General features: G+C 46.7%; 1 protein-coding gene across 1 annotated transcript in view; it reads left to right on the top strand.

Annotated features, from left to right (window-relative positions):
* Nucleotides 1–9,212: 9,212 nt before the first annotated feature.
* The window catches only part of tprn (taperin), a 70,768-nt gene continuing 68,070 nt past the window's right edge, over nt 9,213–11,910 (top strand). Inside the window, exon 1 of the mRNA XM_059994390.1 lies at nt 9,213–11,677. Within this exon, the coding sequence (XP_059850373.1) occupies nt 9,284–11,677 (2,394 nt within the window). The 5' untranslated portion in view covers nt 9,213–9,283. The remainder of the gene's footprint in view (nt 11,678–11,910) is intronic.

Here is an 11,910-nt window from a genome sequence, read left to right as displayed (position 1 = left end):
TGATAATGTACGAAATAATAAAACAGAGACTACTGTGATGTGTATTCTCCTGGCTAGCAGTTTATTGGAGGTTCATTCCCAAGATCTTGAAACTCCAAACCCTTAAGATTGAATTAAAATGTAAATAATTCCTCCTTAGGGACGAGCTAAGAAAGGAAAACTGCTATTGTTGTTTGGTCAAGGCGGCTTGTCAGAGCAACACACACAAAATGCTGGAAACTCAGCAGGTCAGGTAGCATCTATGGAAATTAATAACCAGTTGACGTTTTGAGCCGAGACTCCTCTTCAGGACTGGACAGCTCTGACCTGTGTTTGCCCTGGACACTGGCGAGATTTGCCTGCTGCGCTAATGATGCCCACTCCTCAAGTACGAGTGCAAGTGTGTCACGGTTTCTGTGAATGTTGCGGATGCAGTGTTATAACTAAAGGAGTAAATGATTTCCACTGACATTTTCACACTCCTGCTATGTCCAAACTCCTCTGCCACTCTAACCTGCAGAACAACAGATTCCTCTCATTGTGGAACCTTGGCAAGCAAAGCATGTTGTGTGATAAACTTGAGAAGCACAGCATGTTTCTGTGAGCCTTTGCCTTTACTGTACTCCCTGCATTCAGTACTTGTTTAATGTATTGTGCCTGCAAATGTCTGTGTGTGTGTCTATTTTTCACCATACTTGTCTCACTAACACACACATTCATGTACCCAGTCACACCCATCACAGACCATAGAAACTACTTATAAATCAATGTGTGTCTGCTTAAGTTGCTCTTTTTAGTATTGTGGTTAATAATTAAAGTCCCTATTTAAATGTTCTGCTGTTCATCTGTTTATCAAACCAAGCTTAAATAAAAATGTCTGTTTGCATGTTATGGAAACAAGTTTTAGTAAATACCATGAAGGGTGTGGGATGCAGATGTCAGTGGCATGAATTAAGGTGTGGAACATGCAGTTCAAGAGCTTTCTGCATTCCAATGTGTGTGTGTATGTTACAATAACATCTTTTGTTTACCTGAATAGAATTGGTAATATCTCAAGAATAGAAAAGGGGGTGGATAGTTTCCAGCACTGCTAAGATACCAGAAAACTTTGGATATGTTACTACTTAATAGTAGGATAATAATAGCAGGAGTAGGTTATGTGTTCCTCAAGCACACTCTGTTACACAAAAAGATCATGGCTAGTCTGGTTGAACCTGATGGCCACGTTTCTGCTTAATCCTCATTAGGCTCAACCCCACAATGGTCCAAAAATCAGACTAGATCTGTTTTGAATATATTGAGCAATTCAGCTTTTATGATTCTAGGGTAGATAATTCCAGAGATCCATGACCCTTTGAGAGAAATTCCTCCTTGACACCATTTTAAATGGATGAGAATTTATTTTGAAACTATCGTCCCGCTTCTACCACAAGGGAAACATCCTCTCAGGATCTGCGGACAATTTTGGAAACACTCAGCAGGTCATAGATTAGATTAGATTAGATTCAACTTTATTGTCATTGCGCTGAGTACAGATACAAAGCCAAATGAAATGCAATTAGCAAAGAATATGCAAAGAACAGTGTTACTTACAAAATAACTGCGAATAAAAAGTGAGTGTTACAGCACACAAATATAAAAGTACTGAGACAGTTCAATATGGGTGCAGTACTGCTTAGCGCTGAGATGTGAGGTTCAGCAGGGTCACAGCCTCAGGGAAGAAGCTCTTCCTGTGCCTGCTGGTGCGGGAGTGGAGGCTCCTGTAGTGCCTACCGGATGGGAGGAGAGTAAAAAGTCCATGATTAAGGTGAAATGCATCCTTGATAATGCTCTTCGCCCTGCTCAGGCAGCGTTTATGGTAGATGTTCTCTGGTGGACAATTGGGTGCCGACAATCTGCTGGGCAGCTTTCACCACACGCTGGAGTGCTTTGTGGTCCGATATGGGACAATTGCCATACCACACTGAGATGCAGTTGGTGAGTATGCTCTCAATGGTACAGCGGTAAAAGTCCGTCAGTATCCCGGGACAGAGGTGAGCTTTCTTGATGCTCCGCAGGAAGTAAAGGTGCCGTTGCGTCTTTTTGATCAGTATGGAGGAGTTCAGGGACCAGGTGAGATCCTCGGAAATGTGGACACCAAGGAATTTGAAGCTTGATACACGCTCCACTACAGCTCTATTGATGTACCTCATTTCTCATTTCAGGGATGCAGCCTGACCTGTTGAAGGTCTCCAGAATTTTTAGGTTTCTAGCATCTGTAATTTTGGTTTGTCTATCCCTCAGCACCTGCTTTGTCGAGACTTATCGGAAGAAGATCACCTCTCATTCTTTAAAGTCGAGCGAGTGTTCAGCCTACTCATCCTGTTGTGGAGCAAACTCCCTTCATTTGAGGACTGATTCTTGTGAGCCTTCTCAGAACAGCTCCAATGCAACTAGTTCCTGCTTTAAATAACAAGACGAAAGCTGTATACAGGTTTGATAGCACCAATGCTCAGTGTAATTGTATACAAACAGCAAGACTTCCCACTTCTATTATGCAATGTCTTTGCTCTAAGGGCCACCTCATTTCTTACCCCAAGGCTTAAGCCCTCTTTTAGACCCAAACGCACCATCAGACTGACTCTGCCACCAAACTGAAGGATGTACCAACAAATGGTTTTTATTTTTGGCCAGGAAACTATCTACTGTAGATGTAGACAGTTATGTGTCTGCTGTACAAATGATGTAAAAAGTCCCATGTCCCCAGCTGAGAACAAAACAACAAGTTCTTTGGTCAATTGCAGCCCTCCAACATAAAATGCGTCTTATTGCAACTGTGTCCAGCTACACATCAACTGTAATCTCACATCAGCTGTGGTTCTTTGGTTGTGAAACAGTTCATGACATTTTAAGAATGCAGGGAGCTTATACAAAAGAACACAGACTGTTTCCCTTCTCCTTTGGAGACTTCCACTTCAGGCTTCATGTTGAATTCTTTTGGAGACTGAGGTAGTTCCAGCTTTTGCCAGCTCTCTGTGAAAGTGGAAGAACAGTTCATACAGTTTAGTATCAAGTTACTGCCTTCAGTCCTTGCCGCAGACTCTGACCACTGACTAACAAGTCACTGGCTGTGAAATGCTACAGAGCTCTTTATTTTGCATCGTAATTCAAAGATTCAACATTTAAGATTTAAAGCATATTTATTATCACAGAATGTATAAATTACACACCTTGAAATTTGTCTGCTAACTGGCAGCCACAAAGCAAGAGACCTGAATAACCCAATAACAAAAGATCAAAAACTACTGTGCAGAGAAAGAGAGGGAAAAAACACACTCTGCAAACAGTAGAAGCAAGCCAACAGCATCCTGAACCAGACTGAGTCCCAAATTCACTCCCAGAGCAGCTGGAGTAGGTGCAGACCAAGCCTCAATCCCTAGTCATCACACCAGCAGGGCAGAAATGCACAGCAGCCGGATCAGTTCACAGCCTCAGCGCCACGGAGAAATAAATGAACATTCATTGGAGAGCGAGCAAAATCAGCATTACCTTCGCCTCTGTACCCGACCCTTGGGCTTCCAGTCTACTTGGGCCAATGCTCTGGGTAGTTCCACGTTCCAGGACCCGAATCCAACAGCAACAACACACCTGGCCACTGTTCTCGTCCTCACCAAATTGGCTCGGCGCTTGGAGCAATCCAGCCTCACGCCCGGGTTAAGTGGATGGGCATCCAAACTCTTCTGCAACAGTTCCTCTCCAAATTGCTCACTCTGTCTCCGGCAGTGACCCTAACTCGAGTATGACCACGTTCTGTTTCTCTTTGTTCTACTCAATACACAATGTATTGATTTGATCTGTACGAACAGCTTTTCACTGTATCTTAGTACATGTGATAATAATACACCAATTCCATCGCTGGCAGATTTACCTTAAGTTGACAAAACTCTGATTCATAGAATGTGCTCCCTGAATCTCTTTCTCCCTCTCACTCTCTTTCCCCATGTATATTACTTCTTTACACTTGCCTCTGTGATCAAACATCTCGTAGTACACCTCTTTTTGCTGCTAACGTTTCTCGAATGGCAGAGCGAGTATACCAGACAGGGGCTGATCTCTGCGTTTGTGTGTAGAGTTTCAGAGCCACAGACCTCGGTTACCCGAAGACTAAATGGCAGTTTCTGTGTAAGGCAGGTAACACTTCTTGCAAGGCACACTTTGTAACTGCTGGTTTCCGTCTGATGTCCCAGGGCAAGCCTTTGGGTAAGAAATGAAAATCAAAAGAAAAAGAAAAATCCTGGAAATCTGAATTAAAAACCGAAAATACTGGAAAACCTCAGCAGGTCAGTCAGCATCCATGAAAAGAGAAACAGTTAATAATTGAAGTCCGAGACACTTCATCAAAGTTCAGTTTTGATGAAGAGTCTCAGATATAACACAGAGACTACCTGACCTGTTGTGCTTTTCTAGCCTTTTTATTTTGTTTTTATTTTGGATAAGGAATAGCATTCATCCCTCAAATTGAGTTGCAGTGTACAGTTCCTACTGTACACAGCCCTGGTGTGTAGAAGTCCACACCAGTCTACACTATGGCTCTGAATTCTATATTGACAAACTACTGTTACTTGTGACTGTGATTATTGATGGCTGTTCCAGAGTTGTGGGAATCCATCAAGCCCTTTTGCAGTCTAGCAGTTAATCATTGCATCAATAAGATAGATATGGCCATGCACAGAGCATTTTCTCCAGAGCCTGAAAGACAAATCTTTATAATTTCCTATTGTTGTCTTTTTCTTTCAAATGTGGTCCTTTTATTGTTGGAGTCTGTGATCGGCATTTTGGTGATGTGTTATTGGGGCGATTGAGTGATCTGGCACTTTGCTGTTCCGTAAGGCTTTGAGTGAAGTGTGTGGCCTTGAGATTGAGAAGCCTGGAGACGGTAGTGATCGACTCCATTTCTCTACGACCTCCATGATTAAAGCTCCGAGAAGCCTGGAGATAGTAGTGAGCCCATGATTGACTCCATTTCTTTACAACCTCAACAATTAAAGCTCCAAGGAATATTGAAAAGTGCGGAGGGCAAGCCGGTGTTCAGCGCTGTGTGTCAGTCTCTCGCTCACTGCTGCCAGAGGAAGGTATGTGTGACGGTCCCTGTCTTTCTCCCAAAGGAAAGTCCCTGTGTTCGAATAGTCTCTCTCTCCCTCAATAGTGCTGGAGTCTGGGGTCTTGGGCAGGGTTTCATTGACATGGTCAGTGGATTGGGCTCTGTAGTTCATGTTATGTTGTGTTTCTGGTTCCTGGTCACTCTTTTTTTTTGGTTGCTATTTTGGACGACTTTGAACCGAGGCAGCCTGTGTCTTCATGACAAACACTGAGCTGAACTGAATGTGCCAGGACGCTTGTGTTCCACATTCTGTATTTTTCGTTTGTCATTTTTTTTTGGTTGCTGTTTGCGTGATAGGTTTTTTTTGTGTGAGAGAGCATTGATCTTTGAACGGGTTCCATTGTTTTCTTTGTTTCGTGGCTGTCTGTGGGAAGATGAATCTCAGGGTTGGATTCTGCATACATACTTTGACAATAAATGTACTTTGAATCTTTGGAAGAGTGAAGGTGGAGAGACAAAAGCTTGTCATAGTTTCTGGCATCCAGTGTCCCTTTAGGCCCCTTCCCGCTGGGCTGCTGTGGCTGCCTTCAGTCCTCCTTTGCCAGGCTTGCTCTGTTGACCTGGAGCGAGAGATGAGCAGGCAAGGAGCTGGTGCAGGCACTGGAGTGGGGCTGAGGAGGGAAGACCATCAGAAGCAGAACCGCAAAAGCTGTTTAGTACATCTCAGGGACGGTGAGCTGATGAGAGATGAAGAGGGGATGTGCAGGGAGATCTACAACAATTGTAGAGTATTGACCATGCTACTGGATTGGTAAATCAGTAATCTACAGTAGAGATTAAGGGTCTGAATCCTGCACGGCAGTTGGGCTTGTGTTAAAGAAAGGGCTGCGTCAGTATTGGAGACAATGACTTGGAACTAGTCTATTTCACTGACATCATTTGGGGAAGGAAATATGCTATAATTATCCAGTCTGTATACAGACATGATTTCAGACCCACAGCTGTGTGACTGGCACTTAACTGCTGTAGCTGCAGATCGGTCAGCCACATCGTGTCACCTCAAAATTTAAACAAAACCAGCTTTGACTTGTGTATCGTGACTGATCGTCTCTCAACTGCCCCTCCCGAGGGCACCCTACGTCATTGATGACGTACCGTACGGCTCCCCGGCCACACTCCATGCACTCAACCCAGGTCTTTCCCGGGAACGTTTGGAGAGCTGTTCCTCGGGCGACACTCTGAAACAGAAAACAAAACGCTGGAAGCACATCACATTACTGGTGTACCTCCGGATTTGTAATAAAGCCCCGCGACGGCTCTGTGAAGAGTGGGGCCAGCTCACTGAGCGAAAACCCCCAGCACAGCTGCAACTCCAAAACAAAAACAAAGAATGTTGGAAGTACGCGACAGGGTAAGGTTGTACCCGTGGGAAGGCAAATAGAGCCGAGTCTCAGGTGGAGAATCTTCGTCCGAATCACCTCAGCAGTCCTGGCGACACCATTTTGGAGATGAACCCTTTGTCCGAACATCCCCCGCCCACACGCCAACTTGATTTCCCATTTTGCTAACGCCTTTGAAGAATTTTTCACTAGAACCTTAACTCCGCTTTATTTTCTCCACAAATACTTCCGGCAGTGTGAAATATTTCCACCACTTCCTCTTTTTTTTAAATTTCAGATTTTCAGCACCCGCACTTGATGAATTTTCAGTATCATTCTTGCGAGGTTGTACAGACAGCGTTAGACTCTCCAGCCAACATGAAAGTCTTGGATCACAGTGAGGAGAGAGAAAGCTGGGACTGTTCAGCAGGTCAGGCAGCTTCTGTGTCGAGAGAAACCTCAGGTCCATGATCTTTAATCGGGGTTCTGAAAGGTTATTCACCTGAAGAGGTAGTTCAATATCCCTCTCCGTACATTGAACACAGAACAAAAACAGGCTATTCGGCCCGCAATATTGTACTGGACCAGCTAAAAAGCAAATCAAAAATACCCAAACACTAATCCCTCCTACCTAAACAATGGAGTCCCTCCATCTTCCTTACATCCATGTGCCAATTAAATGTCTCTTAATAGCCTTTGAAACACACACGAAAACGCTGGAGGAACTCAGCAGGCCGGGCAGCATCTGCGGAATAGAGTAAACGGTTGGCGTTTTGGGCTGAGACCCTTCAGCAGGACATGGACTATGTAGAAGCCTTTGATGTATTTGCCTCTAGCAGCGTAGACCCACCGATGAGATGACTCAATGGCAGGGGAAGTGCTTTCTGGGAGTGTTTCGCCATACGTTTGAAACCTCCCATTGTTGAAGCACTAATTGTCGTTTGCTTTCTACCAGGAAGAACAATGATGCAGGGAGTTCTAGGAATGTACAGAATGTAATTTGCTTGGGTGGGGGGGGGGCGGAATTTCATTATCCGAGGTTGCCTCAGTAGCAGAAAGACCTAGCGGCTGGACTAAACGTGTGGCAGGCAGAGAGACAACCACACAAGGGGTGAAGCTACGACCTCATCCTAAACAATCTGCTGTTGTAGAAGAATCTGACCAAGCCAGTGTTGGTATGAGTGACCATCACACAATTCCTGCGGAAAACAAGTCCTACCTTTGCACAAAAATACTCAACCTTGTATTGTGCGGCACACTGTACTAAACGGGATAAGTTCATGCCAGCTCTAGCAGTTTAAAGCTGGACGTTATCAGGTCGACACCACAATAGTAATAATGAAATTAGAACAGAACTGCACAGGAACGGGCCTTTCGGGCTCTTTAACGGGCTAATTAAATTAAAAGTAACTGTCCAGATAAACAAGTCCCTTCAGCCAACACAAGGTCCATATCCTTCCATTTTCTGCACTTTTATGACCCTATCCAAGAGCCGCTTGAATGGTTCCAACAAACCCCCGGCAGTGCAATCCCAGACTCTAAATGTAAAAAAAAACCCCACATCTCCTTCGAACCTACTCCCTCCCACCCTTCTCCAGGCTCTCTGGTATTAGACATTTCATCCCTGGGTAAAAATATACCAGCTGTCTACTCTGACTATGCTTCTTATAAACTTCTACCAGATCTCCCTTCAGACTCCAGCATTCTAAAGAAAACAGACCAACTTTGTCCGACCTCTCCTTACATGCCCTCTCATCCAGCCAGCATCCTGGTAAACCTGTTCGGCACCTCACCGTCACTGAGGAGCTGTCTCCGACCAGAAATAATAATGTCCTTTCTCTTCCCACAGACGCTGCCTGACCTGCTGAGTGTTGAGGGCATTTCCAGATTTCCAGCATCTGCAGCTAAAACCCACACAGGCCAGCAGGTCTGTGATCAAGTCGGAGGATGAGGCGTGGTTGAAAGTGGTGTGCAAAAGTGAATTCAGGGAGCGATGAGCGCTTCAGATTAGTGGCAGGGCGGGCATTCAGAGGGTGCTATCTTTCCTGGATTTTGGAGAAGTATTAACTTGTTCAGTGCTATTGAGGACATAGGCATTTCTATGCGTATATTTTCGAATGATTATGAGGGCACATGCCAGTTCTACCTTACTAAAACAAAACACTAATTATATTTCTGTCAACGCGTATACTGTTTTACACCAGATTTCCAGTATGGACGGTGTTTTACCTTATTTACATAGCACCCTTCCACTGCTGGATTAAATGCTGAGGAATCCATGAACTTCTTCACTGCAATTAAGAATGGCTTTGGCTATGATACAGCCTACCATACATAAATGATGACATTTACTTGCAGATAAAGATAGAAACACAAGTGGTAAAGGAGAGGAATAATAAGGTAACAACAAAAACGGAAATGATCATCCGTCCAACCTTCCTACTTCAGTGTAAAATAAGATCTTTTTTTTACCTCATCCCCACTTTCCTGTATTAGCTAATGATTCGTTTAACATGTTAATAAATAAGTCCTGCAAGCTACTCCGGAGGAACTGTTGAAGTTCAGAGGAAATTAACACGGGTTTGACAAAGTGGGAGAGAAGTTGTCCCAGGTTGGCCTTCACGAGGTTGGAAACTTAGTCGTCTCCGGGCTGGATTTGTCGGCCGCTCCCGGCAGGTGGCGCAGCGGAGCTACTCCGGTGATTGTGTTTGTGGTCGCCACGGAGACGGGGGCGTGTCGGGCCGGGGCGCGGTGGCCGGCGGGACGGTGGAGGAAGGGGGAGCCGGAGTCAGAGGTTCCGGGCTGGCTAGTCAGTCAGCGCGGAGCTGTCGGTCGGTGGGTCGGGATGTCGCTGAGCGAGCAGAGGCTGCCGCGCCGCGCCCAGGAGCCGGTTCCGGACGCCCAAGCCATGGCTAGAATGCCGGCATGGAAGAGGGAGATTCTGGAGCGACGGAAGGCTAAGCAGGCGGCGGACCGAGCCCGAACCTCAGCTGCCAGCGGCTGGGCGCAGAGCCCGGGCGCCAGCCAAGGGTCGAAGCCACTGCTGGAGCAGGCGGAGGACGGCGGCTCCGTGCTGTTGGAGAGCATCGCTCCGGTCCAGGAAAACCCGTTCATCAAGCGGGAGAGGCGGCAGCGGCGGCAGGGGGACCGTGAGCCAGGTGGCGGCGCGGCCCCGACCTCAGGCCGCTCGGTGCCGCGGCTCCTGGGGCTGTACAGCCACATCCCGGGCGTCCGCACCATCCGGGCCGACAACATCATCATCATCGAGTCCGACCCCGACTACTTCTCCGAGGCCAGCCCCAGGCACGCCGACTCGCCGCGTGTCGGCAGCTTGAGCGAGCTGTTGCCGCGGGACGGCGAGGCCGGTGTGACCGAGATCCGAGCCGACGAAGTGTTCGTCTACGAGGCGCCGCTGAGCCGCAGCGAGGAGAATCTGAGCACCCTGACCACCGAGGAGGCCGGCTCGGGGCACCTGCACGGCAAAGTCAGCCGCTTGCTGGAGAAGTTTGACCAAAACTACGTGAAGCCAGCCCGGTCGAGGAGCACGGAGAATCTGCTGGACGGATTCTCCGCCAAGGACGGACGGAGCAAGCCACCCGTGATGCCAAAACCTTTAGTCCTCTCTAAACACAACTACGGTTCAGCACGGTCGGATGCCCAGTCTAGATCCTGGGGCAGCTCGCTCTCGGAGGCTGGGCGATCACCCGGTCCTGTCGTGAGCAGCGTGTCTCCCTCTCATTCCAAAACACTCCCGTTGTCGTCCCCCATAAGACACCCTTCCTCCGTGTCTCCAGGCGCTACGTCTTCCCTTCCCCGTGTTGCCTTGAAGGATCAAGGTACCAGCCTTTCTGAAGATAGACCTTACTCTGTGTCGTCTTATCGTAAGCAGTTTGAAGGTTTGCACACTGATGGATGGCAGAAGGATTTGCACCCTTGGAAATCCCCTTCACAGAGGAGTAACGAGAATGGTTTGAAAGATTGCACCAGCAAGGGAAGTAAGGTAATAGAGAATGGTCTTCCCGAAGTTGATTTTGTGAGGAACCATGTGAACTCAGTGAAGGATGGGGAGATAGCACACCAATATCCGTCAAACGCAAGTGATGTTGGGAATTGCCAGGTGCCCACTCCTCTTAAAGCATCTGGTGTGGAAGTCTCCAAAGGAACTGATAAATGGGGGCCAAAGTATGAAATGGATTCTGGAAAATCTCCCAAATCGAGCCCTGAAGCACCCTCACTCACTGCGGCTGAGGTTCATTGTGCCCCTCTGCCTGTGGATCCCACTCCTCTGGGGAAAGTGGAGGGTGCAGCCAAAGTCACTCCAAACCTATGCAATGGTGTGTCTGCTTCCACCAGTCTCAACAACACCTTTGAGATCGTTCCTGCCACTCCGCCAGATGCTGCGTCCATTCCAGAGGATGATATCCAAGCAAGAGCGCTGGCAAATCTTAAAAAGCAATCCAAGAACTCATTTGTTGTGATTCCAAAGAAAAGAACGGACACCCCTGTGGCATCCAGGAATGTTTGTGATTCCAGGGAAGTGAGCAATAAATCTGATGAAAAGCCAAAACCTGATGTTAATGCTTCTGCGCCCACTGTGATTCAAACAGACAGAAGTTCAGGCGAGCCAGAGGAAAACGATCAAAGGAAAGAGGACCTGTCTGATGAAGAATCTCCTCTTTCCAGAGCAGATTTTGAGATGAAAGAGACCTTGAGTAAACCTACATCAAAAGGTAGTTATGATGTGTATTCCAGGCACATGAATGCCCAGCTTTCATCGAGTGAAGAAACATCAAGCATATTGCCCACCGAGTTGTCAGACGCAGAGCAGGATGCTGAATCTGCTGTAGTACTGATCAGAAAAGGTGACCTCCCTGTCACTAACATAGATGATATTTTACTTACGGAAGAAACCTCGAAACAATCAGCCATCGAAAAGCCATCTGTAAAAAAGGACAAGTCTCCCAGTGAATCCTTTGGTGGGCTACACCCCCCCTTTATGCAACGGAAGAGTGGAAATACCTTCACTGTTGTCCCTCAGCGAAAGCCAGCAAACAGTAGCCAAGAAGCTCCTGCCCACACAAGTGAGATCTCTCCTGACAAGCAGCCAACTGAGGAACTTGCCAAACTGGGGGCATCATTAAAGAAACGTTACCCAGCTGCTGAAGATATTCAGGTGATAGGAGGCTACCTGTCGTTGGAGAAATCCTGTTTATCTAAGAGTGGCTCCACCAGAAAGAAGGTAGGCATCCGATTTCAGGTGAATACTTGTCTATATGCAAGATGAATTTACATGTCAAGGCAGGGAAGATTGCCAAATATTTCTTTGTGCATTTGTCCCAGGCGAATTATGCAATTCCTCTTCTGTTGTACTTGGTTTTGGACGAACATTTGGGTTAAATTCAATTCTGTGGTTGCCTCTTTAAATGTCTCCTCCAGTGCATATTTATTTCCCAACTTCACAATCTACCGACT

The sequence above is a fragment of the Hypanus sabinus genome, chromosome 18 (assembly GCF_030144855.1).
Source record: "Hypanus sabinus isolate sHypSab1 chromosome 18, sHypSab1.hap1, whole genome shotgun sequence".
NCBI lineage: Eukaryota > Metazoa > Chordata > Chondrichthyes > Myliobatiformes > Dasyatidae > Hypanus > Hypanus sabinus.
The sequence above is the reverse complement of the archived record's forward strand: the minus strand, read 5'-3'. Positions and strand labels throughout refer to the sequence as shown.